This window comes from Bos javanicus, chromosome 15 (assembly GCF_032452875.1).
Source record: "Bos javanicus breed banteng chromosome 15, ARS-OSU_banteng_1.0, whole genome shotgun sequence".
Taxonomy (NCBI): domain Eukaryota; kingdom Metazoa; phylum Chordata; class Mammalia; order Artiodactyla; family Bovidae; genus Bos; species Bos javanicus.
The window spans coordinates 77,344,826-77,361,327 of NC_083882.1; the positions used below are offsets into that span (position 1 = coordinate 77,344,826).

General features: G+C 55.6%; 2 protein-coding genes across 8 annotated transcripts in view; one reads left to right on the forward strand and one right to left on the reverse strand.

Moving 5' to 3' along the window:
- Positions 1–61: 61 nt before the first annotated feature.
- On the reverse strand, positions 62–9,601 carry PACSIN3 (protein kinase C and casein kinase substrate in neurons 3). 4 transcript variants are annotated; one of them, XM_061381439.1, is made up of 11 exons: positions 9,248–9,336; positions 5,946–6,017; positions 5,613–5,702; positions 5,299–5,455; positions 3,908–4,143; positions 3,634–3,789; positions 2,302–2,477; positions 2,016–2,136; positions 1,716–1,843; positions 1,224–1,345; positions 62–595 (listed from the first exon to the last, which is right to left on the reverse strand). In XM_061381439.1, exons 3-11 carry the CDS (start codon positions 5,664–5,666, stop codon positions 480–482), a joined length of 1,266 nt encoding a protein of 421 aa, XP_061237423.1. In that variant the 5' UTR covers positions 5,667–5,702; positions 5,946–6,017; positions 9,248–9,336; the 3' UTR covers positions 62–479. The 4 variants fall into 4 exon arrangements, with proteins under 4 accessions (XP_061237423.1, XP_061237425.1, XP_061237424.1 ...); XM_061381441.1 differs by lacking the exons at positions 5,946–6,017; positions 9,248–9,336 and adding an exon at positions 9,518–9,601; XM_061381440.1 differs by lacking the exon at positions 5,946–6,017 and having other exon boundaries at positions 9,248–9,330.
- DDB2 (damage specific DNA binding protein 2) overlaps positions 7,902–16,502 on the forward strand; it is a 35,949-nt gene continuing 27,348 nt past the window's right edge. For 3 of the 4 annotated variants that reach the window (XM_061381430.1, XM_061381432.1, XM_061381431.1), the window contains exon 1: positions 7,911–8,159. The gene's annotated coding sequence lies outside the window, so the exon portion shown is untranslated. Of the gene's footprint in view, positions 8,160–16,502 lie in introns of all 4 variants that reach the window. The other variant, XM_061381434.1, reaches the window with a different exon arrangement.

A 16,502-nucleotide genomic window follows, 5' to 3' on the forward strand; every position in this document is an offset into this window, starting at 1 on the left:
AGTGCCTCCAGATGTCCACTGCCGCCTGGCAAGGGTGGAATATCGAAAAAGATGCACAGAAGCCTTTTTTTTTTTTCGAAGTTTAATACACACTAGAACAAGCCGCAAGAGTGCTGCTAGCCCAGAACTACACTCACCCCAAGCCAACCCCTGGAACCCCAAACAGAGAGACTAGGAGCTGGGTCCACAGCTCCGGGGGAGACTGGAGGACTCTTTGGGGAGGCCCAGGCACCCGAGCCCTTCGGTCACTTCCTGACCTCCCCATCTTCTCCTCAGCCTAGACTCAGTTGGCCCTTCCGTACCAGTCCCTTCCCAGACACAAGGCCCCTCCCCTCCCTGGGTCCCAGGACTTCTCCCTCCTGGAAGGACAGAGCGGTCGCAGGGGGCAGGATGGTTCAGGGCCCTCAGGTCCGGCTGTGCAGACAAGCCGGGCTCTGACTCAGGGTGGAGAAACATTGCACAAGGGCTGCCAGGGCAGGTCAGGCCCCCACACACTCCACGTAGTTGGCAGGGTACAGGCCAATCCGGCCACTCTGCAGCTGGCCCTGACACCAGCCCTGTTCATCCTCCTCGCTCATCTTCAGCAGCTCCTCCCCTGAGAGAAGGGGGATTGGTCACTGGCAATTGCCCGCCCCATTCCTGTAATTGGGTCAAGGACTAAGGGGGAGGGGGTAGTCGGAGAACCCAGCTAGAAGAGACCTGGTTCAGGCAGAGGGAGGTCAAAGTCAGCCACTCCACCCCCAACCCCCACCCCACCCCACCCCACCCCCAGGCCCTGAATTCAGCAGTCAGGCCCCAGCTGGTGACTTTGAGAGGCAGGTGAGGCTCCAAACAGACACTCTGACTCCTCGGGGATGGACCCAGAGCAGCCTTTTTTCTAATAGTTTTTAAAAAATATTTATCTGGCTGCACCTGTCTTAAAGGTCACATGCAATATCTTCGATCTGTGTTACAGCGTGCATGAAGGATCTTTAGTTGTGGCATTCGAACTCTAAGTTGGATCTCATTCCAGGGATCAAACCCAGGCCCCCAGCACTGGCAGTATGGAGTCTTAGCCACTGGACCACCAGAGATGTCCCTAGAGCAGCCTTACAACTCAGAGCACTGACCCTTGAGAACTGAGCGTCTGGCTTCCCTTTCTCCACATTCCTGCTCAGGCTAGTAAAGGGGCGAAGGAGAAGGGCTGCAGCCTGGAAAGGACCAGGAAAGGGGTTCTAGGGTACCTGCTCGGAAGCTCAGCTCATCAGCTTCTTGCCCCGCGTAGTCATAGAGCGCCCGCACCCGCACGCCTGTGGCAGCCTTCAGGGGGTTTTCCTCATCTGACCACTCCTCCTCGTGTCTGCCACTACAGAGGGGAGGACAAGGGGGCAGGCTTGAGTAGGAGAGCCTGGGACTCAGGGCCTAGGGCTTCCCCCTGCAGGAGCCTGGGGAGAGGCAGGTGGGGGAAAAGCTGCAGGATTCTAGCCTGACTTCTGCCATGAATGCCTGCAAGCTCAAGCACACGTCCTGCCACTCAGAGCTGACACGGGCAGTACATGAGAGGGAGTGTGGGGAGTGCCTGGCAGACCACCATATAAACTGGCATCTTTACAACTCAAAACATCAGCTTTGAAGCCACTTCAGGTGTGAAGGGCATGAAGGGAAGGGACAGAGGAAGGATGGCACAGCAGGGGGCAGAGCAGTGTCCTTCCCACAGCCTGGATCCTGGCTCTCACCGCGGGGACTGGGGTGGGGGTGCAGCGCCGTCTCTGGTGGGTACGATGCTGGTCAGGGTAACCTCGTCAGGGCTCCGGCCACCCTTCTCCTTCCGGCTGATTGTCCTCTGTGTGTCCAAGGACCACTCCTATGGGGACAGTGTTCAGGGCCAGGCTGGGCTGTAGGCTTGGTGGCAGCCAGGACCATCCAGACCACCTCTACCTCCTACATCCCAAACCCCAGCCTCCAGCCGGAGCACCAGGGTGAGCCCGGTGGGAGCCTACCCCACCTGCCAGCCCCAGCCTGCCAGGAACAGGTACCTCAAACTGGGGCCAGTTCATGGCCATGCCCGGCCCATGGGTGCTGCGCCACCAGCGCAGGTCCTCCTCGTCGCTGGCTGCCTCGATGCCCCGATGCAGGTCTCGGTGGAGTTCGTGGAACCTGTGTCCCGGGTATAAGCCTCAGGCCCGGAAGCCCTGGGTCTCGATTCCCCAGCCTACCCCTCTAAACACACCCTGCCTGCTCTCATTCAGCCAGCCAGAGTCCAGAGGCGAGGGGAGAAAGCCAGCCTCACCCAGATCTCCAGGCCCACCCAGAAGGCCGTACCTCTCACTGCTGGAGAGGTCTAGGTGCTGGTGTAAGGTGAGCAGCATGTCCTTGAAGAAGAGGAGCCGCTGGCGCTCGGCCACCTGGCAGCTCTCGAAGGCCTGCTCCATGTCCTCCATGTAGCGTGGGGTGTAGCGGTGCAGCTCTGCCAGGCTTTGCTCATACTGGGTCTTCGTCTGGGTGGGGAGAGGAGGGGCTCTGGTGAGGACAAGACCTTCTTCTTCTTCCACTCAGGACTCTGCTAGTCTTTCCTGCACACCTGCTGTGGGCTAGGCACCAGGGGCTGGAAACCTGGCTCCTGCCCGCTAAAACCCCAGGAGCCTAACAAGGGAGGTGACATTCAGGCCCAGCGGCTTTAAGAGTCCAGTGCAGGGACTTCCCTGGTGGTCCAGTGGTTGAGAAGATGCTTTCCAACGCAGGGGACGTGGGATCAATCCCAGGTTGGAAAACTAAGATCCCGTATGTCTTGGGGAAACTACGCTTGAGCACCACAACTAAGACCCAACAAATAAATGATAAATTTTTAAAAATAAATTTTTAAAAATTTAATAAAAGAAAAAAAAAAGGTGGTACAGAGTGAGATGAGGTTAACCTCATCTCAGAAAATGGCAACCCACTCCAGTATTCTTGCCTGGAAAATCCCACGGACAGAGGAGCCTGATGGACTATATCATCCTTGGGGTTGCAAGGCAGACACGACTGAGCGCACACGCACGGGCACACACACACGGGGCGCCATGGAAGAAATCAGAAAAGGCTTCCGGGAAGAAGTGGAAACAGAGCAGCACCTCAGAGGACAGGGAGGCTCTGGATATGCAGGGCTGGAGGAAAAGCGCTCTGGCCGGGCGAGCAACATGAGATCTTGTCCCAGGGGGCACACCGAAAGGAAGGCAGCTGGGAAGGTCTCCTCAACTGCTAAAATTATCCCAGTGCCCCACACTGCACCATTTCTTTCCTGGGTAAAGCATCCTCTTTCCCTGGTGCGTGTGCACTCCGTCGCTCGGTGGTGTCTGACACTGCGATTCCATGGACAGTAGACTGCCAGGCTCCTCTGTCCGTGGGATTTCCCAGGCAAGAATAGTAGAGTGGGTTGCCATGCCCTCCTCCAGGGGATCTTCCCCACCCAAGGATCAAACTCACGTCCCCTGCATCTCCTGCATCAGTACTGGATTCTTTATCACTAAGGCCATTGGGACGCCCCATCTTTCTCAGGGTCCTATGTTACATGATAAGCTGGAGAGCAGGGGGCAAGTGAAGACGAGAGCAATGCTGGGGGCTGGAAAAGGCACTCAGGGAGCCCTGACCTGGGCTGGCGGGTCCCTCAGCCTGTACCTTCTCGGCCTCCTTGGAACACCGTTCCACCCGCTCCTGCAGCTTCCGCAGCTGCTCCTGGGACACGGCGCTGTCTGCCTTTGCGTGGCTCTCCCGCGTCTGGGCGGTCTTCTCCTCCTTCCGGGCCGCGTGGTAGCTCTTCTTGGAAGCCTCAACCTGGCGCATACGCAGGGACTGTGCTGGACCCAGGACCCTGCGCTGTGGTCCCTTCTAGCCCCAGGCCGACCCAGGAAGGGGGCGGACCTCTGCGGCCCCTCCTCCCTGCCGGGCTCACCTCCTTCAGCCTCTTGAGCCAGGGCTTCTGGGCCTTGCGGAAGCCGTCCTCGGCCGCCCGGCTCTCGCGGAAGCCACCCAGCACAGGCCGATGGAAGGCGCCCCGCTGCCAGGAGCGCACTCGCTCGCTGTCCTGGCCCTGCAGCTTCTCCCGCACCTCCAGGTGCAGCGCGCTCAGCCGCTCGGCCGCCGTGAAGAAAGCATGCCAGGCCTTCTCCAGCGTGCCATACTGGGGGCCTGCGGGGAGGGGTGAGCTGGGGCTGGGCCCACCTGCTGGCAGCGAGCCTCCCCCTCCACCAGCAGGGGCTTCTGGGCGCCAGGCATGGGGCAGAGATGCGAAGATGAACGACAAATGGTATCAGCTACTGCTGACTGAACACCTACTCGGTGCCTGGACACACGGTCCCACTGAGTGCTCGACTCATCCACCACCGTGAAGACGGCGTCACCAACAACGTGGAACAAGCGAAAAGGCAGCCCAGAGAAGTGAAATTCGTTGCCCAAAGCATTCCAGATACAGGTGGAGCTCAGATCCAAACCCAGGTGTGTGGTATAAATCACTACACTCTTGCCCCAGAGAAGAACTAGTGTCTGTCCCCAAGGAAGGCAGCTTGTTTGGACAGAAGGAGCCCCAGCGCCAGAGCCAGAAAACCTGGGCGCAAGTTTTGCTCTTCTTAGCTGTGTGACTTCAGGCAAGTCAGTTGGCCTCTGTGAAGTATCCCATTCTCCTCTAGCAGATAGTTAGAACAAGACCGTCTCCATGATAGAGCTGTGATTGGTTGGTTGTAAGTCACATCTGACTCTTTGGCCACCCCATGGACTGTAGCCTGCCAGGCTCCTCTGTCCATAGGATTTCTCAGGCAAGCATACTGGAGCAGGTTGCCATTTCCTTCTCCAGGACATCTTCCCGACCCAGGGATCCAACCCACATCTCCAGATTCTCTACCACTGAGCCACCAGGGAAACTCATAGGGTTATTCAGTTCAGTTTAGCTCAGTCGCTCAGTCGTGTCCAACTCTTTGCAACCCCATGAACCGCAGCATGCCAGGCTTCCCTGTCCATCACCAACTCCTGGAGTCCACCCAAACCCATGTCCATTGAGTCAGTGATGTCATGCAACCATCTCATCCTCTGTCGTCCCCTTCTCCTGCCCTCAATCTTTCCCAGCGGGTTATTAGAAATATCAAAATAACTCATTTGATGGTGCTTGGCAAACCCTAACAGCACAAATGTAAAGAATAACTAGGAGGATCTTCTCTCTTTAAAGGGAGGGCAGACAGGGAAGCCTCCAACTTTCCACAAGAGGTGCAAAAAGAAGCTGCCCTGCCTGGCTGCCCCTGCCCCCCACCTCGGCGGTCCTCTCCTCTCCACGAGGCCCGAGCGCTGGCTCACCCTTCTCCACGGCGCCCCTCCACTTGCGGGCCCAGTCAGCCAGCTGCTGGGCATAGGCCTTCTCGATGCGGGCGCGCTCCTGGAAGCAGCTGACCAGGTCCCCGCACAGCCGGTGCCCGTCCTCCACCCGCTGCACGGTCCGCCTGTAGTTGCCAGCCTGTGCAGGAGACGAGAAGCCTGGTGTCGCCCAGGGGAGATGCTCCCCTCCCCGGGAGCCAGGGCTGACGCGAGGCTCCTCCTTGGGACAGGTGGCTGGGCCCAGAGAGGGGTGGGCATTTCAGCGCCACCCCCAAAGCTGGCACCCAGCTGCTCACCTCCCAGAAACTGCCCTCCAGGGCCTCCCCTCCAGCCTCTTCCTCTGGAGCCATGGTGTCCCCGCAGCACGGAATGGTGGCGGATGGGGGCTGCAGAGGGCAGAGGGGTAAGCAGGAAAGCCAGGCGCACTTCGGGGGTGAGGCAAAGAGCCCCTGCTACCCCTGGGTTCTGCCCCTTCCCACTGCCATCCCCACTCCCCAAGGAACTGTCAAGAGCCAGGACTCAGGCAGGGGTCTGGAAGTCCCAGGAGGGGCCCGAAGGGGGCAAAGATGGTGGTTCTATGGCTGCTCCTCTTGCCCTGGCCTGCCCTCCCACCACCTCAGTTCATGTACCTGGGCCTAGAGTTCACTCCGGAGACCTGGGTGTCCGACCCTCACAGCTGCTACCGTGATCCTGCCTCAACGCTACAAAGAGCAAAGCAGGGGGTGAGGGTGGGGCTGACCGTGTCCAGGGCGGTGCCCAGCTCCCCCGATATAGCAACTGCTGTCAGAAGCGCCAGATTCCAGCCAGGAGAATGCCAGTCAGGTCACACGGTCCAGCCGGGGATTACATGGCAGGCGGGGGTGGGTAGTGGGCAGAGGGCCCTGCTGCCCAGACCGCAGATGAGATAAGGGGATGCCTGCCCAAGCCAGGGCTCTGTGGCCTCTCCTTGAACAAGGCGACCCCTCCCCAGACCCGGCCAGGTCAGAGGGTACCCAGCCACACCCCAGGAGCTCCTGGGGTGGCAAGAGCAGACTGGGAGCCAGGAGGCCTGAGGCTTATCTTGGCCATGAAGCTTGAACAAATGCATTATACTGTCGTCTCCTAAGGGGCCTCGGCTCCCTCCCAAGATGGAAATCCCGCCTTCTTCCCTCTTTCTGTGCCAACACTGGCATAAGACTCAAGGCAGCAAACAAGAACTGTGAGGAGCCTGACGGTCACAAGGGACACTCGTCCTGCTCCACAGCATCCCTGAGGTCCCACAGGATTCCGTGAATAATGAGTAACTCAGCCCCACCCTCCAAAAGCCCAGAGTCTGGGGCAGCACAAGGTGTCAGACAGGTGATCAGCCAGTTACAATAGTGGGTTCCAGGACTGCGGGGGAGGGCAAGGCAGATTCCAGCCCCAGAGCTCCCCCTGGGGGAGCTAGAGGACCCAGAGGCACGCGGCCACTCCCTGCCTGTCCCTGGGCAGGGTCTCAGCTGTCCCCAGCATCAAACCCCTAGAAGGAAACCACTTCCTCCTCTGAACAAACCCCAGGGACATGGCCAGGCCCGGGAGAACAGTGTGTTCATTGCCTCCAAGGCAGGGCTTTATGACAGTTCTCCCCCAAACTAACTCCCTCCCCACCCTCCAAAACTCGAGTGAGGGCTTCCCGGGTGGCTTGGTAAAGAATCCACCTGCCAATACAGGAGACTTGGGTTTAATCCCTGGGTCAGGAAGGTCCCTTGGAGAAGGAAACCCACTACACTCTTCTTGCCTGGGAAATTCCATGGACAGAGGAGCCTGGCAGGCTATAGTTCATGGGGTCACAAAGAGTCAGACACAACTTAGCAACTAAACAAACGATACTTTAAATGGGTGAATTGTGTGGTATATGTCAATAAAGCTGTTATTACAAAAAAGAAAACTGGGTAGGCATCTTCTCCAGGCACCATCCCATTCCTCCATCCCCAATCCCCACCCCTCTCTCCGGGTATATATCACATTGGGTATATATCTCCGGGTATATATCACATTGGCTTGCGACTACAGGCCAGGATCTGTCCTCAGTCACTGGCAGAGACTTCCTGAGGGTCCAGTTTGTGTTCCTCCAGGCACTGGAGTTAGTAGCTGAATTTAAAACACACACGACATCCACCTGAAGACCAGGAAATGCACAGGATATGGCAGCTTTGAGAAAACATGGCCTGCGTATGCTTCTGCCTCTCAGCTCACAGCGGGGAGAGCTCAGGCCCTCAGGGGAGATGCCTGGGCCCAGAGTAGAAGGATGGAGCAGCCCGCCCCGCCGGGGTCCTCAAAGCTTCCCCCTTGCTTCTGAATCTGTCCCATTTACCCAGAAAGGACATGCCAACCAGATGGAGAGAAACAGAGCTGCAGCTGTAAACCCCAGGGCCTCAAGAGCTGTCCCAGCCAGGCATCCAGGGGCCGGGGCCCCCTGCCTGCCCCAGCCTCCTGGCTCCCGGCTCCCAGGAGAGCTGCCCCCCACCCGTTCCCTCTCTCTGGCCCCAGAACAGAGCGAGCTGTGTGTGCAGGGCTGGCACCGCTCCCTCCGGCCTCCCAGAGCAAACACGAGCCCAAGCCCCAGGCACAGCCAGCCCCACTGCCCCAGCGGACCCAGCAATGGGGGAATGGGCCTGTGCCTTGACCCCTGCTGAGGAGGGCCAGTACCCTATGCCTCCTGACCCCGGCAGAGACCCAGCCTGCTCCCCAGAACACACTCTTGCCATGGCCAAGAGCTCGGGAAGCAGATCATGAACCTTCCCAGCCCAGGGAGCCAGCACCTAACTGGGCTGGGACTTGCTGCTGGGGCTTGGCAGGGTCTCCTCACAGCGTCCTAAGCCAAGGTAGGGAGTCTTGGGGTCCAGGGAAGAACCCACTTTCCCTTAGGAAGCCACTAGGTACCCCTGTCCAGACCGGCCCCAACCCTGTCCCGAAGTCCCCGGGCATGGCCCTGGGAGGGAGCCCTGCTGTCCTGCCCTGCCCAGGCTCCGTCCTGAGTCACAGGCTGCGCCCAAGGACCTCTTCTCCGGCAGCCCCTCCCGATCTGCCGGCAGATTTGACCACACCGAGGTGGGCGGTAGACCGGTCCAGAGAGGGGTGCTCAGGCAAGAGCCACTGGAACCTGCAGCCAGGGAGGCCCCGGAGGCTGGGGGAGGGGTGGCCCGGGAAAGGGGGAGGAGGCCGGCCGGGAGGGGCATAACAAAGGGGCACTTTTGGAAACCCGACCGGCCCCGCCTGAGGTGCCAGCTCCCCGATGACGCACTCCAAACCCAGAGCCCTCACACCAAACCTCCGAACCCAGGGGCCGCCGGTCTCTCGCCTCAAAACCCTTATGGACGGGCGCTCTGCTTGCGGGCCAGGCGCTGCACACCTCGGAGCCGCTGGAGCCCACGAGGAGCGGCCGGGCCAGGCCTGGCCCTGGAAACTCCAGGACTTCTTGGCCAAACTCGCTGAACTCGGTCTCGGCGCGGGGTGGGGGCCCGCCGGTAACCGCTGAGGGGAGGGGGTGCACCCTGCCTTGGCCCGCGCCGCCGGCAACTCCAGATGGTGGCCCGGGACCGGCAGCCCCAGGAACTGGGGCTCTTTGCTAAGGGCGAGGGGTCGCTGGGGAGCGAGGCCCCTGCTGGGGTCCCAGGGCGGTCTGGGGCCTTTGAGGGACCCCAGGAGATGGGATGGCCCGCCAGCCCCGACGCCTCCCTACCCCCCCGCGGCGGGTCTGGGAAAGTGCCGGGCGCGCGGCGCCGCAGAAGGGTCACCCCCTCGGCGTGGCGGCAGCTCTTGCCGCGCTCCCGCAAAGCACAGCTCCCCGGGGGCTCCCGGAGCCGGAGCCGGTCCCACAGCAAACCAGGAGCGGGAGGAGGAGAGGGCGTGCTCTATCTAGCTGCGGCTCCCGCCACCGCCTCCCCGCCGTCCCCGCCCGGGCAGCACTCACCGCGTCCTCCCTGGGCGCCTCGGCGGGTGGGGGGGTCCGGCCACGCTCCGACCCAAGTCCTGTCGCTCCCGGGCCGGGGCCGCAACCGCCTCCCGGAGCGCGCCGGGCCCTCCCCCCGGGAAGCCCAGCCCCCAGCCCCGCCCTCTCCTCGCGCCCGCGGGCCCCAACCCCACCGGCCAGGAGCTGCCTGCATCGCGGCGACTCGCGCGGCTCCCGGGGCGCGGGCTGTGGGGTCTCGGTTCCCGCCCGAGGAGCGCCAGGGCCGCCTACCCAGGGTGGCGCTGTAAGCAGTCTGATTTCGGCTTTGCCTCTCCCCGGCCTCGGCAGAACCTGGGAGAGCCGTGGAAGCGGGAAGGAGTCCGGCCTGCACCGGCTGTCTTTGGAGGGAGGCCTGGGGGAGTGCTACCCTGCCTTACTCTTTTTGCTGAGCACAGCTTTCTTAAAAGTTATAAGTTAACTTAGACGTTTACTTAGGCGTTAACTCTGGAGAGGCACATAACCATCCACTTGTAAGCGTTAGGATTCCCATTGTATAGATGCAGAAACTGAGGCTCAGAGACCTTTAGCACCTTGCACAAGATCTGTCGTCGAGCAGGGCCGGGACTCCAAAGCCTTGCCCTTTCCTTGCACAGCCCTCTTGGCCAATCTGATGGCCCATTCTGAGGACTGGGTACTACACGCGGTGGAGGTGGGGCAGAAAGTCATGACCTCCTCCCCCGCACGTGTTCTTATTCCCAGATTTTGTACCACGGTTCATTCTTAAATCCCTTCGCCCCTCCACCCCTTTTGTTAGTAGATCTTTCCAGATCGCCACGATGCGACCCCCCCCCCAACCCTTAATAAACCCCTGCTTCCTCACCCCCTTGCCCCGCACCCTGGGATTTTTCGGAGCCTGCCTGTCGGTTATTTATATCCACTGGAGCGGTCCAAGAATGTTCTGAGTCTGACCTAATCGCCACCTGCTCGGTCTCCCGGCCCCTCCCGCTTCCTCCTGGGCCCGGTGACCCGGCGGCCGTGCCCTCCGCCTGGCAGGCGAGAGGGGGCGCAGGTCTGCGCGGTCCGACGCCCAGGGCGCTCAGAGGGTCTGGATCGCGCAAATTGCTGGGGGCCGCAAACCCTCCCGCGCTCTCGGAGGAGTGCGCCCCCAGGGGACGGCGTGCGCGCTGGGAAGCCGAGAGCCAAGCTGTTCTCTCTCTAGCACGTCCTCTCGGTCCCCACGCCCCCACCCCCACCTCTACTCTCCCCGAGGAGTGTGAGTCCCTGTGCACGGATTTTTAAACGACAGCTTTAAAAATAGCAAAATTATGTAGTTTCTAAATCCCCGAGGAATCACGGACGCGTTCTCTGCGTAGATAAATCCGCTCATAAAATGAAAAGGGGGCTTGCAGAGAATGAACGAGGATAATTTCAAACCGGCATCTAAGTCTCTGAGGACTGACTTGCCCCGCAGTCCTCGTGGGAGGGTGAAACGGCCCGTGGGGCACCCTAGACAAGCCGCGTTCGGCCCCTCGCACCTGAGGAGTGGATCCTCGCCTGGGCGCTCGCAGGGTGTGAACCCAGCAGGAGGTAGCTCCCGAGACAAGTTTCAACACCCACTCTCTTGGGGCTTGGACAAGTCCCTTTTCTCCGTATCTCTGTTTCCACCTCTATGAAACACGACATGTGACTGGGCTGACCTCCCAAAAGGGCCTGTGCAGCAGCTAATTAATGATTGTAAAACGACTGCGAATGAGAGGAGCTGAGGTAACATCTAACGACAGCCATACTGTTTTGTATTATTTAAAATCAGTTACCATCCCACCTAGTGCCCGGAGGGGCTTTAGGCACCTGGACAGAAAGTGTGAAATCACAAGAAAGAAATGAATTACAGGAGCCACCTATCAAAAACCCATTAAAAATAAAGGCTGCAAGCCAGACTCTGGGATCTAGAGAAGTCTCTCTAGAAACTCAAAAAAACAGGGCCGTTTGTCAGACCACAAAGAGAAGGGAATGCGGAGTGGAAAACATCTGGCATCCCTCGGGTTCAAATCTGGAGAAATGCTGCAGCTGATCTTCATTGCCCCTAAGGTACTGTAGGGAGAAAAAAATAACCCAAAACCCAGAGCATAGTGAGCTGCTTCAAGGGTCAGAGGAGAGAGCTGACCTTGGAAAGCCAAAGTCCTGCTAGTGCTGCCCCAGGGTTCAGATTTCTGTGCTCCGCAGCCAGAGCCCCTGAACACTCACGGGGCTCCATCAGTGGGTTCCCAACTTGAACAGAACTCAAGATGAGATGCCCAAGATCAGGAGGACCAGATAGACAGAAACCCAGAGGGGCAGCTTGGCTCCCGGCACCAGGTGGCAGGTTGGTCCTCAGCCCAAGTTCACAACACTCACAGACTCACTCCCCTTGAGTTTCTGGAATGTCCTAAGGACTGTTCCTTTGTTTGTTTATTTATTTATTCACTCAGCCAATCAAGAAAACATTTGAATTTTTGCTTTATGCTAAGCCCTAGGCTGGGTGTTGGGAATACAAAAACAAAAAAGGCAGAGTCCGAGGTGTACGTTAATGATACAATATGCGCAGGAAATGCTATGGGAAAACAGAAGCAGAACAGACCACCTTTCACCGGGCGATGACACTTGACTGGTCTTGATGAGCAAGAATTAGTCATGTGAAGAGGCATTCTAGGCGGGAGCATCAGGGTGTGCCAAGCGCCGGAGGTGTTAGCATATGACATGGTGACCCAGCAATTCCACTTTTTGGTATCTACCCCAGCCAAACGTGTACAAGTCTAGGAAAAGGTCCGAGGATGTTTGCATATAGTATTGTTTGCAGTAAGGGAGAAACTTGAAAACAAATGGGTAGTGGTTGGGTGACATCCCTGGGGGTCCAGTGGTTGGTTGGGACTCTGCCCTTCTACTGCAAGGGGCCATGGGTTCGATCCCTGATCAGAGCAATGAGATCCTACATGCCATGTGGTGTCGTCAAAAAAAATTTTTTTTAATGAAGAAAAAAAAAAAGAGGCCATTGGTTGAATAACCTAAAGTCCATTCATGCTTTTGGATTACTCTGCAATAACCTAAGAACAGGAGAGATAAAGATATGTTCCTATATGAAGACATCCAAGATACTGTTGCATACAAAAAAACAAAGTGCAGAACACTCAAAAATTCAGAGAATATGCACCAAACTGATTTTGGTAATTTTCTCTAGAGAGAGGCTTCCCAGATGGCTCAATGGTAAAGAATCTGCCTGTCAATGCAGAAGACGCCGGAGACACCAGTCTGATCCCTATGTCAAGAAGATCCCTTGGAGTAGGAAATCGCAACCCACTTCAGTATTCTGGCCTGGAAAATTCCATGGACAGAGGAGCCTGGCAGGCCACAGTCCCTAGGGTTGCAAAAAGTTGGACTCAACTGAGCATGCACACACACTCTAGAGAGAACTGGTGAAGGAGATCTTTGTAATCTTTGAAAATTAACGATGGGTATGTACTTAAGCGTAAATTGTATAAACTGTTTTAGGAGATGGTGATGAGTCGTATTGTCTAAAATGGTGCTGCTCCTTTCACACTTCTCATAGACAATCTCACTGTGTGGAAGGAAGTGACTAGATCAGATTTGTCCTTTAAAAAGATAACTCTGGCAGCCCTTCAGAGTGTAGATTGGAGTGGGCAGAGGGCTGCAGGCAGGACTGATCTTCTCTGAAGGCTGCTGTTTGTCTCTGTGGCCTCTGGACATTGCCCCAGCATTCCAGACGGGCAGCTAAGTAAAGTATTCTGGTTCAATAGCTATGTTTTTAAGATCTCAGGCAACCCCAGGTGGAAAAACTGGTCCTAGTTATTGAGAAGGGTTAACCTCAGTCGGTTGTGGAGGGTGGGGCTGGGGGATGGCTGTTTCTGGGCTGAAACACAGGAAGAACAGCAGATGGATGGCATTAGCGTGAAAAATGTGCAGCAGATTTCAGAGCGGGGACTATAGAGAAAGCCTCTCTGGGGTCAGGAATTTGCCTGGGGCAGAGTCTTTGGAAGGTACTATTGCACAGTCCACATTACAGCTCTGCAGGCAAGGGTTCTGCTCAGGAAGCCTGCCCTGCTTCATTGGGACCCTTCCCCAAAGTCCACTGGGGACCTCCTTTTTGGTAAAAGAGGAATTCTAGTGGGGGATCCATTCATTCAGCTGACTTTCAGAGAACGCCCGCTATGCCAGACACCATGCTGGATGCTTGGTCCAGTGCAAACAAAGCAGATATGTTTCCTGATTCTGTGGATATGATAGGATAGGATAAAGCGACCCCATGGACTCTGTGACCCCATGGACTGTAACCTGCCAGGCTGCTCTGTCTGTGGGATTCTCCAGGCAAGAATACTGGAATGGGTTGTCATTCCTTTCTCCAGGGGATCTTTCTGACCCAGGGATCAAACCTGAGTCTCCTGCATTGCAGGTGGATTCTTTACCATCTGAGCCACCAGGGAAGCTTCATGGAGTTTCCCTAAAGTCAAAAGCCTGCATACACAATTAGAAATTGTGATATGTGTTTTAAAGGGGAATAAAAAGGATAGCATAAAAAAAAAAGGATAGCATATTCAAAAGCAGAGGCATTACTTTGCCAACAAAGGTCCATCTAGTCAAGGCTACGGTTTTTCCAATGGTCATGTATGGATGTGAGAGTTGGACTGTGAAGAAAGCTGAGCACCGGAGAATTGATGCTTTTGAACTGTGGTGTTGGAGAAGACTCCAAAGAGTTCAAGGAGATCCAACCAGTCCATTCTAAAGGAGATCGGTCCTGGGTGTTCTTTGGAAAGAATGATGCTAAAGCTGAAACTCCAGTACTTTGGCCACCTCATGTGAAGAGTTGACTCATTGGAAAAGACTCTGATGCTGGGAGGGATTGGGGGCAGGAGGAGAAGGGGACGACAGAGGATGAGATGGCTGGATGGCATCACTGACTCGATGGACTTGAGTCTGAGTGAACTCCGGGAGTTGGTGATGGACAGGGAGGCCTGGCGTGCTGCAATTCATAGGGTCGCAGAGAGTCAGACACGACTGAGCGACTGAACTGAACTGAAAAAGGATACAGTGCTATGAAAGAAGAATAACAGGGGAAGCATAATTTCAATGCGTCAGAAGGTCAGAGGACACTTCTCTCAGAAAGTTTAAGCTTCTCTACCCCTAGAGGCCCAAAAGACAAATGGAAGTCAGCTAGGTAAAGATGGAATCTAGAAGATGGCGTTCCAGGCAGAAGGACTGATGTGTGCAAAGTCCCTGTGATGGGAACTTGACCTGGGAAAGAAGGGCAGAGTGGTGAATGAGAGGGCGAGAGGGCGAGGGTGAGGTAAGAGGGGCAGGCAGCTCTCAGACACTGCAAGCTTTGTTTTATACTGAGTGCAGAATTTAAACAGAAGAGAGACCTTGAAGATCTTTCTGGATGTTGTGTGAGGAATAGATTAGAGCAGGGGATCAGCAAACTGTAGCCTGGATGGCCCATAAGGTAAGATTTTTATTTTGGGGTTTTTTTTTGTTTGTTTGTTTTCAAAGCTATGAATCCTTTAAAGATTATTATTATTTATTTATTTGGCTGTGTCAGTTGCAGGATCTTTCCTTTTGGCTTGTGGACTCAGTAGTTTCGGAGTCAGGGCCTAATTGTCTGGTGGCATGTGGACTCCTGACCAGGGACTGAAACTGCAAGGCAGATTCTTATTTTTTTCTCTTATGGTCAATTGATTTTTTTCTTAATTTTTAAACACCAAAACCATTTTGTATTGGGGTAGAGCCGATTAACAATGTTGTAGTGGTTTCAGCTGAACAGCAAAGGGACTCAGCCATGCAAGGCGGATTCTTAACCACTGGGCCACGAATGAAATCCCTAAGACAACTTTCACTTAATTAAATGGTTGAAAAGAATCAAAAGAAGAATACTCTCTGTGTTACATGAAGGTTAGAAGGAATTCAAATGTCAATGTCCATAATTTCAATTATTTATTGAAATTAAAATTTTCCATAAAGTTTTATTAGCACACAGGCACTATCCTGAACCTCACTGATGAGCCCGAGACCTGGGAGAAGGAACAGAAACGGTGCAGAATGGGAGCCCTCTGTACTTGATGTGAGCCCGTACCAACCGGGTGGGAAGGGGAGCTTACAGAGTGTCTATGGAGTTGCAGGTGATCTGCTGAGCATCTGGTCACCCCAGCCTCGTAACAACCCTGTCCAGTTGGATTTCTTCTTCCCATTTAACAATGGAGGGAAGAGACTTTGAGAGGTGCGGGATCTGCTTTGGGACACAGCTAGGAAGTAGGAACCTGAGGGCTCACCAACAGCAGGGAATAATTTTTCCCTCTTGGTGATACCAAGCACCCACAGCAGAGATTGGATATATTAGCTTCTGAGGGCTGCCGAACAAAAAACGGTGACTTAAAACAGCAGAAATGTCTTCTCTTACGGTTCTGGAGGCCAAAAGTCCAAAACCAAAGTGTTGGTAGGGCCACACCTCCCTCTCCAGGCTCTGGGGGAGAAGCTTTCCTGGTCCTTCTGCTGGCTGCCGGTGGCTGCTGACAACGTGGGGGCATATTTGGTGTCCCCTGGGCGACAGCCATATCACTCCAGTCTCTGCCTCGATCTTCACATCATCCTCGCTATGTGTCTGTCTCTTTGTCTTCTTCTCTCTCTCTGCCTCACTCCTATAAGGACACTTGCCGCTGGATTACAGTCTAATCAGATAATCCAAGATGATCTCCTTATTTTAAAATTCTTAACTACATCTGCAAAGACCCGCTTTCTAAATAAGATATCATTCACAGGTTCTGGAGATTCAGTTCAGTTCAGTTCAGTTACTCAGTCATGCCTGACTCTTTGCGACCCTAGGGACTGCAGCACACCAGGCTTCCCTGTCCATCACCAACTCCCAGAGCTTACTCAAACTCACATCCATTGAGTCGGTGATGCCATCCAACCATCTCATCCTCTGTCATCCCCTTCTTCTCCAGCTGCCTTCAATCTTTCCCAGCATCAGGGTCTTTTCAAATGAGTCAGTTCTTCACATCAGGTGGCCGAATATTCAGGACTGATCTCCTTTAGGATGGACTGGTTGGATTTCCTTGCAGTCCAAGGGACTCTCAAGAGTCTTCTCCCACGCCACAGTGCAAAAGCATCAATTCTTCAGCGCTCAGCTTTCTTTATAGTCCAAGTCTCACATCCATATATGACCACTGGAAAAACCATAGCCTTGACTAGATGGACATTTGTTGGCAAAGTAATGTCTTTCCTTTTTAATATG

Excerpts from the sequence above, each read along its gene's own strand:
- PACSIN3 (XM_061381441.1), bottom strand. The coding sequence starts at position 5,666 with ATGGCTCCAGAGGAAGAGGCTGGAGGGGAGGCCCTGGAGGGCAGTTTC. Across the intron at positions 5,456-5,612 it reads TGGAGGGCAGTTTCTGGGAG|GCTGGCAACTACAGGCGGAC; the intron begins GTGAGCAGCTGG and ends TCTCCTGCACAG. Across the intron at positions 2,137-2,301 it reads GACCTCTCCAGCAGTGAGAG|GTTCCACGAACTCCACCGAG; the intron begins GTACGGCCTTCT and ends CCCGGGACACAG.